The sequence below is a fragment of the Muscardinus avellanarius genome (genome assembly GCF_963383645.1).
Source record: "Muscardinus avellanarius genome assembly, chromosome: 15".
Lineage (NCBI taxonomy): Eukaryota > Metazoa > Chordata > Mammalia > Rodentia > Gliridae > Muscardinus > Muscardinus avellanarius.
The window spans coordinates 66,118,191-66,140,186 of NC_137801.1; the positions used below are offsets into that span (position 1 = coordinate 66,118,191).

General features: G+C 47.5%; 1 protein-coding gene across 14 annotated transcripts in view; it reads left to right on the forward strand.

Moving 5' to 3' along the window:
• The window catches only part of DYSF (dysferlin), a gene marked incomplete at both ends in the record, with an annotated part of 231,285 nt that overhangs the window by 7,924 nt on the left and 201,365 nt on the right, over window positions 1-21,996 (forward strand). For 7 of the 14 annotated variants that reach the window (XM_080711954.1, XM_080711947.1, XM_080711958.1 and 4 more), the window contains one exon: window positions 5,545-5,635. The exons of the other annotated variants lie outside the window; for them this stretch is intronic. In XM_080711954.1, the coding sequence (XP_080568080.1) occupies window positions 5,545-5,635 (91 nt within the window). Of the gene's footprint in view, window positions 1-5,544; window positions 5,636-21,996 lie in introns of those variants that run through there. 14 annotated transcript variants of the gene reach the window in all.

Genomic DNA, 21,996 nt, shown 5'->3' on the forward strand with positions numbered 1-21,996 from the left:
AGGGCAGGGACAAGCTGAGGTCTCAGGCAGCTATCCCTTAGAGCACTGTTAGTAATACAAATCTCCTTGGGCTGGGTGTGGTGGCACACACTTGTAATCCCAGCATTTGGGAGGCTGAGACGGAGGATCGAGGATCGTGGTTCAAGGACAGCTTTAGCCACTTAGTAAGGGCCTTTGCAACTCAGTGAGACCCTGTTTCAAAATAAAGAATAAAAAATAAGGCTAGGGGTATAGCTCAGAGGTAGAATGCTCCTAGGTCCCATCCCCAGTACCACACACACATGCACAAAAAGTCCACTTGGGACTCCGGCTTGAGCTCTGCAAGATAATAGCTCTCTGCTGGGGAGAATTCCTGGGCAGTGGCCAGTGGACAGGTTGGGAAGTTGGAGGTTGGGATGGAAAGAGGCTCCCAGATGTGCCCAGGGCTCAGGTCACCAGCTGTTGCTTTGCTAGTTCACAGAAGAGGTGTGGAGCCCCTGTCCCCTGGACACCAGCCAAGGGTTTGTTGACATCTCTTGGTGTATTCCTCTAGAAATATTAGATATCCCTCTACAGATTTCCTCTGCGAGGATCATGGGTATAGGTGGGGTGGGGAACTTTCAGAAATCCATGCAGCAATTAAAATAAAAGATAATACCTAAAATTCCCTCTAGAGGGTGGTACTGTCCTCTGAGAAGCCCTGGCTCAGCCCAGTCTTAGTGTGGAGTCTGTTCCAGGAATCAAGTGTAATACTCACTACACCAACTCCAGGCCAGTCTTGAACTACACCCCGGCAATACCTGGACACTAAGCATTGGTCTCTGCCTCATTCACTGACTTCTGGGTCTAACTAGACTTTAAATAACTAATTACCCAAATAGGTGTTCTCTACAATTGTGATGAGTGCTAAGAAGGAAAAGCCCTGGTTCTTTGCCAGAGGGGCCCAGCCTAGACCAGGAGGGCAGGGGCTTCTTCCTGGGTGGGGGTAATATTTGAACTGAGGTCCCATGGATGGAAGAATGTGGCCTGTGAAGAGAGCGAGGAAGGCAGCTGCTGACAGAGGGGATGGCTGGCCCCAGAACTAGAAAGGGACTCCTCAGCCCACCCTAGAAACAGATTCCCTGGAGCTGGGGCTGGGGGGACAAGGGGCTGATTGGCCTTACCCCTGGATGGGGACACATAAAGCCCTAGGGTTTATGCCTAGTGCACAGGAGGCCTCAGAGAAGTGTTCGCTAGAGCGGCGAGCCTATCACGTTTGTTTTGAGAGTGCCTGGCTATAGTGTGGATAATGGACCTGATATTGCCGGGGTAACTGTGAGGTGGCCTGTCAGGGGCCAAAGAGGATTGGGGAGGCCTGCTGGGGTCATTAGGAGGCTGTGGGCACTGAGGTGGTCCACAGTCATGGGGTTCAGGAAGAGTGACTTAGGCTGCAAGTAACTGATATTTTTGGCTCTAATAGACTTAAATGATAAATTGCCTTAAAGTAATCAGCTTACTTACCTGGTGCATCAGAGGCAGGATGAGCTCTGGGTATAGACATGGTACAGGTCCACAGTGTCACCTTGGACCCAGGCAAGCTCCTTTTTTACTCTCCGGTGTGCTGTCCACAGAGTCTGTGACATCTTAGGCCTGGTTGGCAATTGTATTTACATGCTTGCTTCCTTACTTAAATGAAGCAGACCATTCACGGCCTATCCCTTCCGACGAACAATTTAGGATCATGTGTACCCAGGGCTAGACCAATATGGCAGGAGGTGGGTTCAGATAGAGCAGGATCTGCCTGGCCTGCAGCTGGGACCCTGAGCAGCCAGGTTCTGCTAGGAGGGAGGAAGGGGGCTGAATAAAGTTTCCACTACATCTTGAGGATAAGTGAGGGGTAGAGAAAGGAGGAGGAGAATGTGGTCCAACCAGCTAGAGAATGTTCTGGAGAGGGGACAGCTCCAGACTGTCCTTCTGGTCCCTCCCTCACCAAGTCTCATCAGGGGAATTGCTGGCTCCTTTATTGGCTGTTTGTTTGTTTTGTTTTGGTACTGGAGTTAAACCCAGGGGCATTCTACCTCCAAGCTACAGCCCCAGACCTTTTTATGTTCTGAAACAGGATCTCACTTGGTTGCTGAGAGTCTTATTAAGCTTCTAGGCTGGTCTCAAGCCTGCGATCCTCCTGTTTCAGCCTCCCAAGTACTGGGATCACAGGTGTGCAGCACCGCACCTGGCTTATTTTTTATTTTTGGAACAGGGTCTTGTAATTGCTGAGGGCCTTGCTAAATTGCTGAGGCTAGCCTGAAACCTGCGATCTTCCTGTCTCAGCCTCCCAAGTACTGGGATTTCAGGCATACATCCCCATACACTGTGGCTTTCTGCTTTTTGAGGGAACTTTCTGAGATGCTTTTAGATGTAGCTGTTGCCATCTTGTCTCTGTCCCCTGACAGTGAGTATCCTGAGGGCAGGGATGTGACTTATGGCCAGGAATGAGCATAGTCCAGCAAGTCAGATGTGGCTGGTGATGCATGTGGGATTCATTTATTCTCTCATTCAACCATTTAGAAATATTTATGGGGAACCTGCTTCATGCCAGGCATTGCTCCAGGTGCCAAGGACTCAGCAATGAGCAAGACAGACAAAAACATCCCTGAGCTCTTGGAGCAGATGTTCTACTGAAAAAGACAGAAATGGAATAAGACAATACACTGCCTAGGAATTTCTGCTAAAAAAAAAATCATCAAAGGGAAAAAGAAAGAAGAGGGTGAAGATTTTAACTGAATGGTGACAGCAGGTTGACTGAAAGGGAAAGGGGTGAGGATGATGGCCAGAGGGAGCAGCTAACAGACTCTGAGGACGCTGGCCGATAGGTCTGCGGGACAGCCAGGAGGCGAGGGTGTTGAGGATGGGCGGGTCCTGGGGAGAGAGGCAGGAGAGAAAGAGTGAGGCCCGGAGGGCTTCAGAGGCCAGTCACCCTTGGGTTTTATTCTGAGAGAGCCATCGAAGGTCTTTGAGTGAAGGTGGTGGGGGTACGGCCAGCGGCAGAAGATGCTTAGGGAACTTCCTGCAATGATGCAGATTAGCAGTGACAACGGCTTCAACCAGGGTCCTTAGGAGGAAGATGGAGAGAAGTGGTGAGATTTGGGGATTTGGGAGAATATATACACACACACACACATATATGAGTATGTATGTATATATGTATGTATGTATATGTATATATGTATATATGTGTATATGTATATATATGTATATATGTATATATGTATATATGTATATATGTATATATAATGTAATTTATTATATATAATATATAATAATGTAATTTATATATAATGTAATATATATAATGTAATTTTTTTCTGGTATTAGGGATGGAATCCAAAGGCTTTCTACCTCTGGTCTATACTCCAGACCTATTTTATATTTTATCTGGAAACAGGGTCTCACTAAGTTGCTGAGCGTCTCACTAAGTAGCCGAGGCTGGCTTCGAACCTGTGTGATCCTCCTGTCTCAGCCTCCCAAGTACTGGAATTGCAAGCATGCGCCACCACGCCTGGCATATATATATATATATGTATATATTTTAACTTTTTTGATGCTTCTCTTTTTTTCCTTTATTTTATTTTTGGATATATTTTGTCTTAAGCCCCATAGAATTTATGGTTTTGGTGGCATGATAGAGTTGAAAGCATGAGTAGGTGGTTTGGGAAAGATTAGAGGGGAAAGTAGAGACAGAAAGGATGGATTGGTCTTTCAAAGGGCATTGTAAAAAGAGAACCACGTGGCTGGGGGCATAGGTCAGTGGTAGAGTGCATTGAGGGAGGCCTGGGTTCAGTCCCCAGAGGGTGCGTGCACACGCACACACACACGCACACACACGTGCACACACCCACTCTCTAAAGCAATGACCAGTAGTTGAAGGGGACTTGGGGTCAAGAGGGCGTTTTATTAAGAGCAATAGCATAAGCTGGGTGTGGTGGCACATACCTGTAAACCCCGTACTTGGGAGGCTGAGACCGGAGGATTGCAAGTTTAGAGCCAGCCCCTGCAATTTAGCAAGGCCCTGTTTCAAAATACAGAATAAAAAGGGCTAGGGGTGCAGCTCAGTAGTAGAGGTCCCCTGGGTCCCACCCCCAATACAAAAAACAAACAACCAATAACATCATGTCTGTGGGTGGAATGATCCAATAGACAGAAAATTTGGTAATGCAGGGAGAAGGGCAGGATCGCCAGAACCTGGGGGGGGGGGGGGCTGTGTCCAAGAGTCCCAGGGGTCTGAGTTCATTCATAAGAATAGGAGAGAAAGGAATGGATTTGGGCACAGATGCTATGAAAGGGTTAGAAAGAACCTGGGAGCCTGAGAATGGTCTCCGCTCAGTAAATAGGAAGCAAATTGAGGATGGGGCTGGACAAGGGGGTGTTGTAGATTTGGGGAGAGAGGGAGAGAAGACAGACAGACAGGAGGCAGGTATAAAACAGCTGTCTAGGAGAGATGGAGCTGGTGAGAAGCTGGAGTTGGCGCTTGAGTGCCCGCAGCAGCGAGGGCCCACTTGAGCTGGGATCCTGACACCTGTCAAGGCAGCTGTGCTATTCTCCCAGCTACTTAGCGGCCGGGGTGGGGGTGCAGGTGTGGAGCGGGCAGAGTTGGATTCACCAGGGTTATGGCGTGTCCACGGGAAAATGCTGTATCCCTCAGAATAAGAGAGGGGAGGGGGCTGAGATTTTGTGCAGCAGGACGACGCTCGTTCCTGGTCCTGGCATGGAGGCTGAGTAAGGAGGCTGGTTACTGAGGACTTGGCGGCGGGGCAGGGACAGTGCCCTGCATGGTGCCAGGCGCTGGGGCGGAGCGACACAGAGGTGGGGCGCCAGGAGGCTGTGGTCACTAGGGGACCAAACACGAGAGTGTGCTCAGGACGGTCACCGTAAGCAACCTTCCCCCAGGGAGGGGTAGGGAGTAGAGGCTGCTGGGCAGCGGGAACTGCCCGGGGCAGAATGGGCAGCTGGCGGAGGCCGGGTTCCAGGGAATGCAGTATGATTTGAACACCCTTAGCCGGCCATGGGGAACACTCACAGGCATGCCCCTGGGGCCCAGAGTTGGCAGCACGTGGGAGTCGCCTGGGCGGCCAGCTGCAGGGGAGAGGACAGGTCTGGAGCGCGGGGACCCGGCGGGTGGGCAGGGCGAGCTGCGCCCAGGCGGAGGCTCCAGCCCGCTGCACCTCGCAGTCCAGCGCCCGGGGCCGCGCACTCCGCGCAGTCGAGCCCGCACCTGTGAGCCCCGGGCGGAGCGGGACCCGGGGAGGGGACCCCCGAGTGCGCGCCCCACGCCCCGCCGGCCCCGTCCCTCTCCGCCCACCGCGGCGGGGCGGGGCGGGTCTGGGCCGGGACCCAGGCGGAGGATCCGCCCAGCGGGTGTCCGGTGTCCTCCCGCGGCCTCCCTGCGGAGCCGGCCACTTCTCCGCCTAGGCGCAGCGCGGGGCAGTTCTTTGGGCGCGGCTGCCCTGCGGCGGATCGCTCACCCGGTGCGTGCCGGGGTCCACCGCGCTCCCGCTCCCGTCCTGCCCGAGCGCCCGGGGGCTGCCAGCCATGCTGTGCTGTCTGCTAGTGAGGGCCTGCAACCTCCCCGGCGTGAAGAAGGACCGGCGCAGCGACCCTGTGGCCAGCCTGACTTTCCGAGGTGAGAGCCCGTGGTTTGGGCGCCACCCGACTGCTCACTCTGCGGTCCCTGCTGCTTAGACGCTAACCCCAGTCCAAGCCACGGCTTCTCCCTCTGTCAGCCGGGTCAGGAGTCCCAACCAGGGATTGAGAAGGACTAAAGAATAGCCACAGGGTTTTGAATTACTGGAAAATCTAAAGTGTCATACTATGTCAGAGGTTATCATTTTTCGGAGATGATACCCAGCAGCAGGAAAGTCCAAGCTCCTACTGGCTGGTGGGCATAAGGAGAGACTGGACAATGGATGCAGAAGGTAGAGAGGGATGGGGGCTGCTTCCCTGGGCGCGCAGACAGCGTGCTTTGAATGCTGTGTATTTCATTCATTCATTTTCAATCATTCATTCATCAGGTGTCTTTACTGAATGCTGGCCATATGGAATCTGCCATGTCTTAACCAGGAAAAGAGGAACAGAATAGGGTGGATATGGCCTTGACCCAGAAAGTTTGAGGGTGTCTACTACATTTTCCCAAATTCAGGAAGCCAAGCCTCTCTCTATATGTGGGGCTTAGACTAGAGAGGGTCTCCTGGTTTGGGATGCCCAAATAATCACACCCTCCTCTCCTCTCCAGCCCCTACAGCCCCCACCCACTTCAGGCAGAGATTCCCACGGGAAAGGTGTCTCAGGAGGGGAAAGGGAAGAGGAAGGATCTGTCAAAATTGAGAGAAGGAACAATAGCTGTGAGTCAGGACCCCAGTTCTGCAGAGAAAGATAAATAAGGAGAGGAGAGAAGGTTTCCTCTTAGCCAGGAGCCATAATCTGTGGCTTCTTGGATTTGAAAAATACGCGCATGGCAAAAACAGTCAAATGCAGAGGGGGCAGTGGCAGGGTTTTTGGTGAGCTCTGACAGTAGTGGGAGCCCCAGGGGGCTCTTTAGTTCTGACCCAGGGTGCCCATCATATCCCAGAGCAAACCCCAAATAACAGTGGCGGATGAAAGACACAGCTTAGCAAAGTGACTTCCAGGTGTAGTTTTTATTCTTTGTGGCTGGGCGGTTTACATTTCTTCCTCTTTGGAAGTGCGGTTTGAAACGTCCTAGACAGTGTTGCCCCTTTCACTGATCGGTGAGTACTTTGGTGATCACTATGCCAGAGCAACTTCAAGGCAAAGTCCGTGGTTCTTTTGCAATGGATGTGGCGTAGGCCCTTGCTGTACGGAAACTGTGGGGCAGAGCTGAGGGTTCAGTGGGCAGAGCTGAGGGTTATTTAGCATATGTGAGGCCCTGGGTTCCGTCCCTAGCACACATGCTTACACACAGGCACTCAAGTGCATGTGAATGCACCTGTGTGCGCGCGTGTGTATGTATACACACACACACACACATATTGTGGCCCACCATTGTCAGAAAAAAGAAATTTCATAAAGACACTGAGCCCTGAGGCCACAGCTGCCTAGGACCCTCCGTCACTTGAAACACCTTTGGGTCGGTTCGTAGGTCTTTGCCTGGTTCTGCAGCATTTCTGGGATGGTAATGGATGGGCCTATCTACAGAAGGGAAACGGAAAGCCATGACAGTTACATGCTGTGTTCATGCCAGGCAACTACCAGCCCATGGAGTAGGCACTACCCTTGAGTCGGGCGGGTGGCCAAATCTATTGACGTTCCTTGTGGCTATTGTCCTGGCCCGGTTACCCCGAGCACTGTACCTGCTGTCCTATATTCACCACCCTGTACAAAGCCTTCCTATTCATTTGCTCCCTAGAAAGATGACTGTCATAGAATGGAACATCTCCAAGTGCCCAAAGTCTGCCTTACAAATCCCAGCTGCACTGAAACCTTCTTCCCAAAGGCACCCAGAATTCTCCCGCTGCCCTGGGTCTCCTCTCTGGATGCAACAGCTCCTGGTCAGGTCTGCTCACACCTCAGCCCAGCCAGCCTGTGCTGGGTACTGGGCTCCGCACTCCAGGCGCCAGGACTCCTTGAGAGCAGCCACCTGTCTTGTTCACTCATTGGCAGTTCCAGGGCTGAGCACAGGTGCCCGGTGCAGTGATTGTACCTTTTCTGGGCCAGCATCCAGCCTTCCTCCAGATGTGCCCGGGAGCCTGGCTCAGTCTGAGCATCACACTTGACTGTGCCTGGAAATCATCTGGAGGGCATATTTGAAAAACAGACTCCTGGGCCCCCACCCCTCAGGTTCTGCTCAGGTAGGGTGGAAAGGTGGCCTAAGAATCAGCATTTAATGAACGCCCAATGCAGGCCATCATGGAGCCACACCTTGAGAAGAGCTGATCAGAGATGCCATGACAGGTGAAACCGATGTGCTCCCCCCACAAGGACGTCAGCATGAAGTTTTGGGCTGAGAAGATGCTCGGGGAGGGAAGCCCTTAGAATCAGACCCAGAACTTACATAGCACCAGAGCTGGGTGCGCTCTATCCTGCTGCACACAATGGAGCTTTAAAAAGCATTGCCAGCTGCCTGCACCCTCCGCTCTGGAGCTAAATCCCTGCAGGTGGGGCCCTGGCATAGGTGTTTCTGGCAGATCTCTGAGTGTCTTGCATGCAGTCAGGGTGGATAAGCACTGTGCCCACAGCCCTCATGGCACAGAGGGGACAGTGGCCTGCTCGCAGAGAAGCCAGCCCATGCTGTGCGCTTTGTTCCAGCCCGTAGCTGGAATGTCTGGTCCGGCTGTCTGCACTTTCCTTGCAGTTGTTCCCTGGGCATTCCAACCTCAGATGTAATTTCAGGACCTGCCTCCCAAAATAGACTCTGAGCTCGGGGAGGATGGATGCTGAGGACAGGTTTTGGCTTCCCTACGGACCACAGGGCGGAGGCTGTTCATGAATACTGCCCATGCCTCTGGTATGTATTCATTAATTGATTTGTTAGCAAAAAGTGCCCTGAGCAGCTGGGCTGTGGTGGGCATTTCTGACTGATCATCTGAGCCAAAGAGCAGCTTCGTTTCCTATAGCATCTGATAATCGGTGCCTCTCTTTCCCCCTGACATTTTCTGTCCTGTGATGTGATTATTTATATCCGTTTCTTCATACCTTTAGTTCACTGAACAGATATTTACTGAGTACCTACTCTGTGCCTGGTGCTGTTCTAGGTACTGGAGATGTCTCCAAGGATGAAACTAAACCAGATCTGAAGCTCAGAACTTTTATTTCCTTGAAGGCCAGGTCTGCTGTGTGCCCCACTTGGTGAATCTCCACCCTGCTTCCCCAGCCCGGCCAGGGCCCGGGATTCCTTGCTCACCTTCCCTCTCCCTCCTCCCTCTTCCTGTCTCCTCTGTCTCTCCGGCCTCTCCTCCTCCTCCCTCCTCTTCCCTTGTTCTAGACCCCACTGTCCTCAGGGAGCACTCCTGCCTCACCAGGCAGGACAGGTGGGCTGTAGGTACACTGGCTCTCGGAACCTGGCTTTCAAAAAGCACATTGTTAGCAACTTAACACATTAAATATGGCTTTCTGCAGCCTCCGCTACTACTTAGTGAGGCCCTTTGCAACTCAGTGAGACCCTGTTGCAAAATAAGGAATAAAAAATAGGACTGAGGGTGTAGTTCAGAGGTAGAATGCCTCTGGGTTCAATCCGCAGTACTGCAAAAAACAAAAAATTAAAAAAAAAAAAAGAAAGGAAAATAGCTTTCTGAAGCTGGGCGTGGTGGCGCATGCTTGTAATCCCAACATTTGGGAGGCTGAGACCAGAGGAGGATCGCGGTTCATGGACAACCTCAGCTACTTAGTGAGGCCCTTTGCAACTCAGTGAGACCTGGTTTCAAAATAAAGAATAAAAGCCGGGCGTGGTAGCGCACGCTTGTATTGCCCGCGCTTGGGAGGCTGAGATGGGAGGATCACACAGTTTCGAAGCCAGCCTTAGCTACTTAGTGAGGCTCTCAGCAACATAGTGAGACCCTGTTTCCAAATAAAGTATAAAATAGGTCTGGGAGTATAGCCTGGAGGTAGAAAAGCCTCTAGGTTCCACCCCAGTACCACACACACACACACAAAATAATAAAAAAAAAATAGGGCTGGGGGTGTAGCTCAGAGGTAGAGTGCCTCTGGGTTCCATCCCCAGTACCTCAAAAACAAAACAAAACAAAAAAAACCCCACAAAACAAACAAACAAACTACAAAAAACCCCAAAAAACCCACAAAGAAAATAGCTTTGCATTTCTCCTTCCTTCCTTCCTTCCTTCCTTCCTTCCTTCCTTCCTTCCTTCCTTCTTTCCTTCCTTCTCCTCTCTTTCTCTCTCCTTCCTTCCCACCTTCCTTCCCTCCTTTTCTCTCTCTCTCTCTTTTCTTTCTTTCACAGTACTGGGGATTGAACTCAGGGGCATTCTACCTCTGAGCTACACCCTCACCCCTATTTTTTATTTTGAAACAGGGTCTCGATGTGTGTGGAGGCCTCATTCGGTAACTAAGCTGGCCACGAACGATTCTCCTTTCTCAGCCTTCCAAGTACTGGAGTTACAGGCATGCGCCACCATGCCTGGGCCTCTGTTTTCTTTTTATAAGCATAATATCTACTCACTGTAAGAAATTACAGAGTGTAAAAGCGCATGAGACAAAAGTAAAACATACCTAAGTCCCACCATTTGAAACTTATTAAATATTTGACATTTTCTCCAAGATCCTTTTTTTTCCTGGTGCCTTTATTTTTTAAATACTTTCAATGGTGCATTGTAGACTCATATTCTGATGTAGTTTGTAGTGATTGTGACATACATGCACATAGCACGTGGTGAGATTCCCCTCTTCCCCGCCCCCCTTTTTTTTGTACTGGGGATTGAATCCAGGGGCATTTTACCTCTGAGCTACACCCCCAGCCCTCTTTGGTTGTTTGGTTTGAAACAATATCTTGCTAAGTAGCTGAGTGTTTGAAACAATATCTTGCTAAGTTGCTGAGTATCTAAGTTGCTGAGGCTGGCCTCAAACTTGAGGTCCTCTTGTCCCAGACTCCCAAGGTCTAGGACTATGGTTGTATTCTGTCATGCTTGGCTCTAAAATCCTTATTATTATTATTATTATTATTATTATTATTATTATTAAATTTTTTTTGGTGGTACTAGGGATTGAACTCAGGCATTCTACCTCTGAGCTACACCATCAGACCCATTATTTATTCTTTTATTTGAAACAGGGTCTAAGTTGCAGAGGACCTCAGAAGTAGCTGAAGCTGGCCACAAACCTGTGAGCCTCCTGTCTCAGCCTCCCAAGTACTGAGATTGAAAGCATGTGCCACCACACCCAGCCAATATCCTTTTAATTTTATTTTATTGGTGCACTGTATTCATACATCATAGTGGGATACAAACTTTTGTAGACATACATGCACACATCGCCCAGTCAGCCCCCACCCGATCCCCACCCCATTCTCTCCCCATCCCTTCCTCCCATGCTTGGCTTAGTGGTTGACATCTAGTATTATAGCAATTTATCCAAAATTAAAAATGATAATCTCACATAACAGTTTCATTTGTCTGATACCAAGCTTTTGATGACTTAAAGATAACATTTCAATATTTCTTTTTGCTTTCTTTCTTACCAGAGAATATTTTTTTCTTTTTTTTAGGTGAAACTATCATATATTTATTTTTCAGAAAAAAATCTATCCTGATATGGAATATGGACTCTAGATACCCAGAACAATCTCGAAGCAAAAACAAAGCTAGAAGATGTATATTTTCTGATTTCAAACCATATAAAGCTACAATAATTGAAACAGTGTAGTACTGTTCTAAAGGCAGATATATAGACCATTGGAGTTAAATACAAGCCTAGAGCTAACTTCTTCCCTATATTGTCAAGTTATTTTTGACAAGGTTTCCACGAAGATTTGGTGGTGGAAATAATAATCTTTTAAATAAATATTGTTGAAAAATAATAATTACATGGAAAAGAATAAAATTGGACCCTTACCTAATCCCACATACAAGTATTAACTCAAACTAGATAAAAGACCTAAATATAAATCTTAAAACTATAAACTTTTAGGAGAAAATCTGGGTCATAAAACCTCACAACATTGAAATTGGCAGTGATTTCTTGGATATGATTTCAATGGCACAGGCAACAGAAGAATATACAAACTCCCTAAAAAATAAAAGAAAATATTGTATATCCAAAGACAATGTAAACAGAGTTAAAAGTTTCTAATAGAATTGGATAAAATATTTCCAAATGCTATATCTGAAGGTATATTAATATTCCAACTAGAAATCCTAAAAATTAACAACAATAAAGGCAAACAATACAATTTAGAAATAGGTAAAAGACTAACATAAATAATGAATCTCCACAGATAACCAATCTTAGTTGTCTGTTGGATGGAAACTCTTGTTTCTCTGGTTCTGGTGAGTGTTACCTATTTCTTCTTTGTAGTTAATCTCTTTGAGTATTTTCTCTAGCGCTGGTTTTGAAGACATAAATTCCTTCAGTTTCTGTTTGTCATGGAAGCTTCTTATTTCTCCATCTAATTTGATAGAAAGTTTTGCTGGATAGGAAATTTTTGGCTGGAAGTTGTTTTCTTTCAGAGTTTGGAATATGTTACTCCAAGCCCTTCTGGCTCTCATGACTTGGTTTGGGAAGTCTGGAGTGATTCTAATTGGTTTGCCTCTGAATGTCACTTGGCCCTTTGTTTTTGTTGCCTTTAAGATTCTCTGCTTGGCTTCCACATTGGTCATTTTGACAATTATATGGCGTGGGGATCCTCTTCTCCGATCCTGTCTAAAGGGAGTTCTATAAGTTTCCTGGATCTGTGTATCAACCTCTTGCTCTATATTTGGGAAATTTTCTGCTATTACTTCCTTGAAGAGATTGTTGATCCCTTTGGTATCACTTTCTTTTCCCTCCTCTATTCCAATTATTCTTAGGTTAGCTCTCTTAAGATGGGCCCATATTTCTTCAATGTCAGATTCCTGCTGTTGGATATCTTTTTCTAGATTAGAAACTATGCATTCATTTTTGGATTGCTCATCTTCTAAGAGCGAGATTCTGTTCTCCATGTGGTCTAATCGGTTGTTTGTGCTTTGAATTGAGGCCTTTACTTCATTAATTGCATCCTTTATCTCTTTTTGGCTCTCTCTGAGTTCTTTTCGAAGCACCTCTATTTATTATAATAACCTATTTATTATAATAACTATTTATTATAATAACCTCTACAGTTATTTTCCTGATTTGATCTTCTAGAAATCTCTGATTTTCTGTTTTATCAGGTTCTGATGTTGTGGGGTTGTGCACATTCATTACTTCAGTGTTATTCCTCTTTCCCATGATTTCGGAGGTTTGTGCCTTCTCTGGGTTCTTCCCTTGGGTCACTATGGCTTCACTTAAGGTGCTCTGGATCTCGAGTCTGTATTATCTCAGACCCTACTACTCCTTTACTGGGTTGTATCACAGAGTCTCCGACCCAAGGAGTCGATAGAGGCTGCTTTAAACTCTGGGGGGTGCCAGGTTGCACGCTCTCCTATGGTGTGATATCTCTGCCACCACCACTCCCTCACTGGGTCAAGTCCCAGGAGGCACAATACAGGGATTTCTCCTCTGTGGCCCGCAATTTGACTCACTGTTCTTGAGTACGTAGATGTAGCTGTACTGGACTCGGTGAATTCACTGCTGCTGCCGCCGCCGGTGGCAATATGGCGCCTCTGCCACGCCCTCGGCCATGAGGCTGGCGTATTTTTTCTTCTCTGGTTTTGATTTCCACTCTGAATCCCTGCAGCGTGTGCTGAGCTCAGCCACTGGGAGCTTTAAATGCTGTCTGCGCCGAAAGATCCCGCCTGGCTGTTCCGCATCGGCTCACCTCGGCTTGCTGTAGCCATCCGCTGAGTTCGCCGCTGCCGCCGGCAGTATGGCGCTGCTGCCGCGTCCTCGGGCGCGTGTGTCTCCTCTGTGGCCCTGAGCTCTGTTCTCAGTCCGCTTTCTCTCTGGAGCCTGGTGGTTTTTTTGTTTTTCTGGTGATGGTGTTTTCTGGCTATGAAAGGCGCTCTTTTTGTGGTAATGGAGATTGGTTGTTAGCGGGACTCTTAAGCCCCGCTTTTCTTGGTCGCCATCTTCCCGGAAGTCAGCCAATATCCTTTTTAAAGATAAACTTTGGCTAGTATGGTGATGCACACCTGTAATCCCAGCTCTGGGGAAGCTGAGACAGGAGAGTTGCAAGGTAGAGGCCAGCATGGGCAATTTAGCAAGACCTTGTCTTAAAATAAGAGAGGTGTAACCCAGTGGTAGAATGCCCCTGGGTTCAATTTCCAGTACAAGAAAAGAAGGGGGAGAAAATGGTACTGGGAATTGAACCCAGGGGCATTCTACCTCTGAGCTACACCTCCAGCCCTAGTTTTTTATTCTTCCTTTTGAAGCAGGGTCTCACTATGTTGCTCAGGGCCTCATAAGTAGCTGAGGCTGGCCACGAACCGTGATCCTCCTGTCTCAGCCTCCAAAGTACTGGGATTACAATCGTGTGCCACCATGCCTGGCTTGAAACTTTGTTTTAAAACATAAGTTTGATTGTGAACTTATTTATTTATTTAGTGATACTGGGGGGTGGAACCCAGGGGCTTTTCTACTTCCGGGCTATACTCCCAGACCTGTTTTATACTTTATTTGGAAACAGGGTCTCACTAAGTTGCTGAGAGCCTCACTAAGTAGCTGAGGCTGGCTTCGAACCTGTGCGATCCTCCTGTCTCAGTCTCCCAAGCACTGGTATTACAAATGTGCACCACCATGCCCGGCTTGGTTGTGAAATTTAACACACAAGTAAAGTACATAAAATATAAATGTATGATTTTTATTTTGTGTTACTAGGTATTAAACCCCGGGGCATTCTCTTCCTTAATTATGCCCTCAGCTTTATTTTATTCTTTATTTTGAAACATGATCTCAAGAAGTTGCTGAGAACCTTTCCAAATGCTGAGGCTGTCCTTGAATATGCAATCCTCTCATCTCAGCCTAAGTACTTGGGATCATAGGAATACACCAATAGGCCGGGCTATTTATTTTATTTTACTTTATTTTTTCGTGGTACTGGGGGTGGAACCCAGGGGCATTCTACCTTCAAGCTACATCCCCAGTGCTATTTTTTATTCTTTACTTTGAAACTGGGTCTCACTGAGTTGCAAAGGGCCTAAGTAGCTGAGGTTGACCTTGAACTGCAATCCTCCTGTCTCAGCCTCCCAAATGCTGGGATTATAAATGTGTGTCACCACACCCAGCAATTTTTTTTTTTAAAGAAGAATCTCCTTAGGTTTCTGAGAAACTCACTACATAACTGAAGTTGTCCTCCAGCCTGTGATCCTCCTGTTTCAACCTCCCAAATATTGGGATTAGAAGTTTGTGTCACTACACCTGGTTTAAATGCATGACTTAACATTTGATTCTCAGCTAGGGCTGAGTGTGATCCTTTGGGGACTGTTGTACTTTGCTTTTCCCTTGCTGTGACCAAAAATAGAGGCACATTTTGGAGGAGGATAGGATTATCTGGCTCACGGTTTTAGAGGTTCAGTCCATGGTTGGCTGGCTCCATGGCAGAAATTGTGGCAGCAGGGTTTATAGCAGAGTAAAACCAATCATCTCATGACAGCCAAGGCAGAGGGAGCAAGAGGAAGAAGAGGGACCCCCGGGGGACAAACAGCCCCTGGCCGCGCCTCCAGGAATCTACCTGCTGCATCCATGTCCCACCTCGGAACCTGGCTCCCTCCCTCCCTCCCTCCCTTTCCCTTCCTCCCTCCCTCCCCTTCCTTCCTTACTTGTGTTACTGAGTATTGAATCCAGGGCAGTCTTCCTCCAAGTTATCCCTAGCCCTTTTTATTTTTTGTTTTTGAAAACAGGGTCTGTTTTCTATTTTATTTGGAAACAGGTTCTCACTAAGTTGCTGAGAGCCTCACTCAGTAGCTAAGGCTGACTTCGAACCTGTGCGATCCTCCTGTCTCAGCCTCCCAAGCACGGGGATTACAAGCATGCGCCACCACACCCGGCTATTCTTTATTTTTGAAATAGGGGATTACAGGTGTGCGCCACCATGCCCGGCTTTCTTTTTATTTTAAAACAGAGTTTTGTTAAGTTACCACACATTGGCCTCAAAGCTGCAGTCCTCCTGTCTCAACCTCCCAAGCACTGGGAGTACAGGCTGGCTCCACTGCTCCTGGCTTATATCACATCTTCTTTATCCATACTTCTAGGCTGCATATCTTGGCTCTTATGAATAGTGCTGTAATAAACGTGGTGTGCAGGACAGGTGTGGTGACACATGCTTGTAATCTCAGTGCTTGGGAGGCTGAGACAGGAGGATCGCACAGGTCTGAAGCCAGCCTCAGCTACTGAGTGAGGCTCTCAGCAACTTAGTGAGACCCTGTTTCCAAATAAGAAATAAAATGGGCTGAAGGTATAGCTCAGAGAGAGAAGACTGAGCTCAGTTCCCAGTATCATCACCATCTCCTCCTCTTCTTCCTCTTCTTTTCCTTCTCCTCCTCCTCCTCCTCCTCCTCCTCCTCCTCCTCCTCCTCCTCCTCCTCCTCCTCCTCCTTCTTCTCTCTCTCTCTCTCTCTCTCTCTCTCTCTCTCTCTCTCTCTCTCTCACACACACACACACACACACACACACACACACATACAATCATGCAAATCTTTGGCAATTTCATAGTATTTTTTTTTTTTGAGGTACCGGGGATGGAACCCAGGGGCATTGTACTTCTGAGCGAAACCCCCAGCCCTATTTTAAAATCTTTTTTATTTTTGAAACAGGGTCTCACTGAGTTGTAAAGGGCCTTGCCAAGTAGCTGAGGCTGTCCGGGAACTGCAATCATCTGGTCTCCGCCTCCCAAATGCTGGGATTACAAGCTTACGCCACCACGCCCGGCCCTGAATTACTTTTTAATTTGCCCATTTTGAGTATCTGTCTTCCTAATTAGTAGAAAGTGTGCTTTACATAGTAAAAATAGTGACATTTTGTCATTGGTGTTTTCCATGTCTTCTTCAGTTAACTTTGTTTTAATTGATAAATAAATACTATAGGAATACCCTCCCCAGTTCTAATTAATTAGCCTTTTGAATTGTGTGTGTGTGTGTGTGTGTGTGTGTGTGTGTGTGTGTGTGTGTATGTGTATTACTGGGGATTGAACCCAGGGTTATTCTATCTCTGAGCTATACTTCCAGCCCTTTCTATTTTTAAATTTAAAACAGGTCTCCCTAAGTTGCTGAGACCATCCTCAAACCCTGCCATCTTCCTGTCTCAGCCTCCCAAGTGCTAGGATTACAGGTGTGGGCCACCGCACCTGGCTGGACGTTTGAGTTTGAAGACGGCCCCTCTCAGAGTACTGTTCGATCCTAGCCAACGTGTCCACCACCCTCTGCCTGTCCTCTGGATTTTGCAGTTCCAGCTGGGGTTTAGAAAGATCACAGTGAGAAGCCGAGATTAAGGGTGAGAAGAACAGTGCTCTTCTTAAGGGAGTGATGGCGGCCCAGGTCTTGGGTGCATGGGCTTGAGTCCACAGGTGTCGGCAGCCATCTATCCCTCTGTTAGGGGTGACTCGCCACACGGTACGGCAGAAGCTGGGCCCGTCCCTCCACTCTCCCTTGTTGCTACCCTCGGGTTGTCTGCTGGTACCTGGGTTTCTATTACCCTTACTTACGAGTATCCTAAAGGGGCGTCCAGAGAGTGTCCTGCACAGAGCAAGCCCTCACTGGATATTTGTGGGATGAGTGGGAGGCTGCCTGCAGGACCTAAAAGCCCTCTAACAACCTCTTTCTTCCTTTTGTGGTACTGGGTACTGAGCTACACCCTAGCTCTATTTTATTTTTTATTTGGAAACAGGATTTTGCTAAGTAGTTGAGGGCCTCACTAAGTTGCTCAAACCTGCAGTTCTCCTGTCTCAGCCTTCCAAAGACCGAGATTACAAGTGTGTGTTACCATGCTTGGCTCCTCCTATCACTTGACCCGGGCAAAAGCAGCCATGCTTTCTGTCTCTGGGGTTAGGAGACATCTTACCCCAAACATCTTCCCTTCCCTTCTCCTTGCCTCTTCTCTCCAGGTTGGAGACACCAGCAGCCCCTGTGTGCTCTCTCTCAGAGCCTCAAAATTGCCCTCTGCACCCCCTTCCCACTCCTCATGTTGATCCTGGCTAATAGGCCCTAGTACCACCTTCTTGTCCTCACTATCTCCCACCTAAACTTTAAAGAAAAGTGTGGGAAAACGTGTAAATTCACATCGAATTTACCACCGTAACCACTTTTAAGCATACAGTTAGTTCAGTGGTATTAAATACATTTGTAGGTCTGGGGCGTGTAGCTCGTGGAAGAGTGGGTGCTGAGCATGCATAAAGGATGCAAAACAAACGAAAATAAACTTCAAAACCAAAACCCAAAACCAAGACACACACACACACACACACACACACACACACACACCCCAAAACAAAACAGAAACCACATTCATATTGTTGGGTAGCCATCAGCACTGTCCATCTCCTTCCCCACTCACGAGACACTAGCTCCTGGGACCCCAGCCCTGGTGACCGCTGTCCTTTGTATGATTTTGATGACTCCAGGCCTCTCGTGGAAGTGGAATCAGGCAGTATTTGTCTTTTTGTGACTAGCTGAGCTATCCAATCTGGAGGAGCACCCCAAGGCTTCAGCACAATCTTCATGGTTGACTGCTGAGCCCCGGTTCTCAGAGCATTCTGGGGAGAGAGCGTGGTCCCCTCTATCCCCCTCGGCATGAACTGTGAGCTCTCCAGTCTGGTAGACACTGCACACATGAAGCCACATCTGCCAAGGTCAGAATTAGTTTTCAGGGAGAGGACAGGTATAACTCCATGATAAGGACAGAGATGTTTTCTTTTATTCTTTTCCTTTTTTTTTTTTTTTTTTTGCGGTACTGGGGATGGAACTCAGGGGCATTCTACCTCTGACTTACACCCTTAGCTCTATTTTTTACTCTTTATTTTGAAACAGGGTCTCACTGAGTTTGAAAGGGCCTCACTAAGTAGCTGAGGCTGTCTGTGAACGGCAATCCTCCCGTCTCAGCCTTCCAAGTACTGGAATTACAGGCATGTGCCACCACACCTGGCTTATTTTTTTCCTTTTTAAAAATGAGGATACTTTATATAAACAGTTTCGAAATATAAGCTGATTTTGTATCAAGATTCTTTGGAACTTCTCAAACTATGTGTAGTATAAGCTTATTCTTGCTATTGTATATTTAATTTTTCTCTTTGTAACCTAGAAAACATATTGCAAGTTAGATCTAACAAAAGCAAAATATCTATATTGCTTCATAGAAAAACATTAATGAACATAAAAATATCTGACTCAAACAAAACCCAAACAAATATAGATTCTGCAAAGTCTAATCCTCCAATTTAAAATAAATGATCTCAGAGTTAGGGAGAAATGGGTCATAGGAGGAACTCTTGAAAGAGGAAATCCTATAGAGGAGCAAACAAGACAACCTAAAGGAGGAGAAATGAGGGGGGAAGAGGAAAATCTCTAAAACACACAATGTACTTAAACATATCGAAGTCAACCACTAAGCCAAGCAAGGGAAGGAGGAACGGGGAGGGAATGGGGTGGGAATTGGATAGGGGTTAAATCAGCGATGAGTACATGTTTGTACACACAAGTTTTTTACCCCAATAAGTTGTATGAATATAATGCACCAATAAAGAAAAATAAAATAAAATAAAATAAATGATCTCCTAAGGAGAATAATTCCACTATCAAAGGAACTTGATGAATTAAAGCAGAGCCACTCTCCAAAAGGAAATTACATTACAGGTAAGGGAAATGTAAGAATACTTTTAGGAAGTGAGGAAAAGTAATGTCCATGTTGGAGGGCACACTAAATACTTCCTGCTCGCTTGGCCTCTGTTGGAAGTTAAGGTGTTCACGTAAGGAAAGCAAGATGAACAGGAACGTCGTAAAACCCAGCTGCTCAGCTGTGTTCTCCACTTAACCTCAGGAGAATCAACTGAAGAGCTTCAAAACCCAAGGACAGGCCGGACCCCCGAGTATTTCCTCCCGTCTTTTCTTTGCCTTCTTTCTTTTTCTACAATTACATTTCTCCTTTTTAGAGACTATCTCGACCATTTTTTTTTTTTTTTTTTTTACGGGTCTGGAGATGGAACCCAGGGACATTTGACCTCCGAGCTACACCCTCTGCCCTATTTTTTATTCTTTATTTTGAAACAGGGTCTCTCTAAGTTGTGGAGGCCTCAGTGAGTAGCTGAGGCTGTCCACGAACCGCGATCCTCCTGTCTCAGCCTCCCGAATGCTGGAATTACAAGCGTGCGCCACCACGCCCGGCGACCATTTTTTTCTAATACTAGGAATTGAAAGGCATTCTATCTCTGAGCTACACCCCAGCCCTCTCCTTTTTTTTTTTTTTTTTTTTTTTTTTTTTTTTTTTTTTTTAAAGGGTTTTGCTATGTTGCGGAGAGTCTTGCCGCATTGCTGAGGCTGGTCTTCAGCCTTTGATCCTCCTGTTTCAGCCTCCCAGGCACTGGGCTTGCAGGTGCGCACCACCACGCCCAGCTCCTTCTGAGTAAACCTTTCTGTTCTGACATGCACAGTTTCTGTTTTCACTCTTTGTGTGTGTCACAGGGGAGTGAGGGGGGGGGTTACTGAGGATTAAGCCCAGGGGCATTTTCCCTCTGAGATACACCCTCAGCTTTATTTTATTTTTATTTGGAAACAAGGCCTTGCTAAGTTGCTAAGAGCCCCGCTAAATGGCTGAGGCTGGCTTTGAACCTGCCATCGTCCCGTCTCAGCCAGTTCTGGGATCATAGGTGTGCGCCGCCACATTCGGCTTGGTCTTGCTCTCTGAATACTCTTGTGCTGGTCTAAGTCCATTTCCTCAGCACTTCCTTCCCTCTTCTCCGAGGGCCGCTCCTCCCCTGGTCTTCTTGCTGTCCTCTGGGCGCCTGCTCTTCTGCTGTGTCTATTTACAACTGGCTTGCTGGGCACTGGAGCCGCCTCTTGAGGGCTTGTTCATGGGTGCTCGGGAACTCCAGAATCGACACCGTGTGAGCCGCAATTATATTTTTGCTCACTAGGGCTCGGGGCCCTGATTTCTCTGAGAAACAGTCCCTGGTAAACTAACCGTAGCCTGGAGCATCCAGTCTCAGCCCGCGTCTAGTCTCATGAGCTGGTAACCGGAGAAGCAACTGTGCTCCCACTGTTAGTAAAATAGCGCACGATCTTGGGTCAGCCCGGATTGTTCTAGCTGGAAGTCTGTGATGAAGCCCTTGTTATCTGGCTTTGGAATCAACCTCTTCTCTGTACATACAGATTTCCAAATAGTCCTCTCTCATTTTTCTGTAAGCTTCTGGCTTTCTGTGCTCTAATCCTCAAGTCCATCTCGGAGAGTCATATGACTTTTTCAATACTTCATTGGGTTGACCAGAAGGAGTTGTCCTTATCAGAGATCTTGGTGGGTAAATCTGATCATATTCATATTTTTTTTTCAGTTTTTCAGCTTGAACTTTACCCAAATAGACCGTACAACAAGCAGGTAGTTAAAAACCTTGATGTAAACTGGGCGAGGTGGTGGATGCCTGTAATTCCAGTACTTGGGAAGCTGAGACAGGAGGATTGCAAATTTGAGGCCAGCCTCAGCAACTTAGCTAGGCCCTAGGCAACTTAGTGAGACCCTGTTTCAAAAAAAGAATGGAGCCGGGCGTGGTGGCGCACGCTTGTAATCCCCGCGCTTGGGAGGCGGAGACAGAGGATCACGCAGGTTCGAAACCAGCCGCGTGCGCTGGCTTAGGAGACTCTGTTTCCAAATAAAAATATAAAATAGGTCTGGGAGTGTAGCCCGGAGGTAGAAGGGCTTCCAGGAACCCCAGTACCACCACCACCAAAAAAAAAGAATGGGTCTGGGGGTGTAGCTCTCAGAGTTAGAACACCCTTGGGTTCAGTTCCTAGTACTAGAAAACAAAACAAAACCCCAAACATTCCATCCCCCCAAAAAACCATGATAAAGAGATAATAAAATCTCTGTCCAACACTTCTCTCCCATTCACCTCATACGGTGGAATCTTATTCAAACTGTGGTATTAACTCCACAGATATCTATTATAAAAAGTATCTGTAAAAAGCTGTCTTTGAGCCAGGCATGGTGGCGCACGCTTGTAATCCCAGCATTTGGGAGGCTGAGATGGGAGGATCGCGGTTCGTGGACAGCCTCAGCTACTCAGTGAAGCCCTTTGCAACTCAGTGAGACTCTGTTTCAAAATAAAGAATAGAAAAAATAGGGCTGGGGACGTAGCTGGGAGATAGAATACCCCTGAGTTCAATCCTCAGACCCCCCACCCCACAAAATAGGGCTGCGGGTGTCGCTCAGAGGTAGGATGCCCATGAGTTCCATCCCCAGTACAAAAAAAAAAAAAAAAAAAAAGCT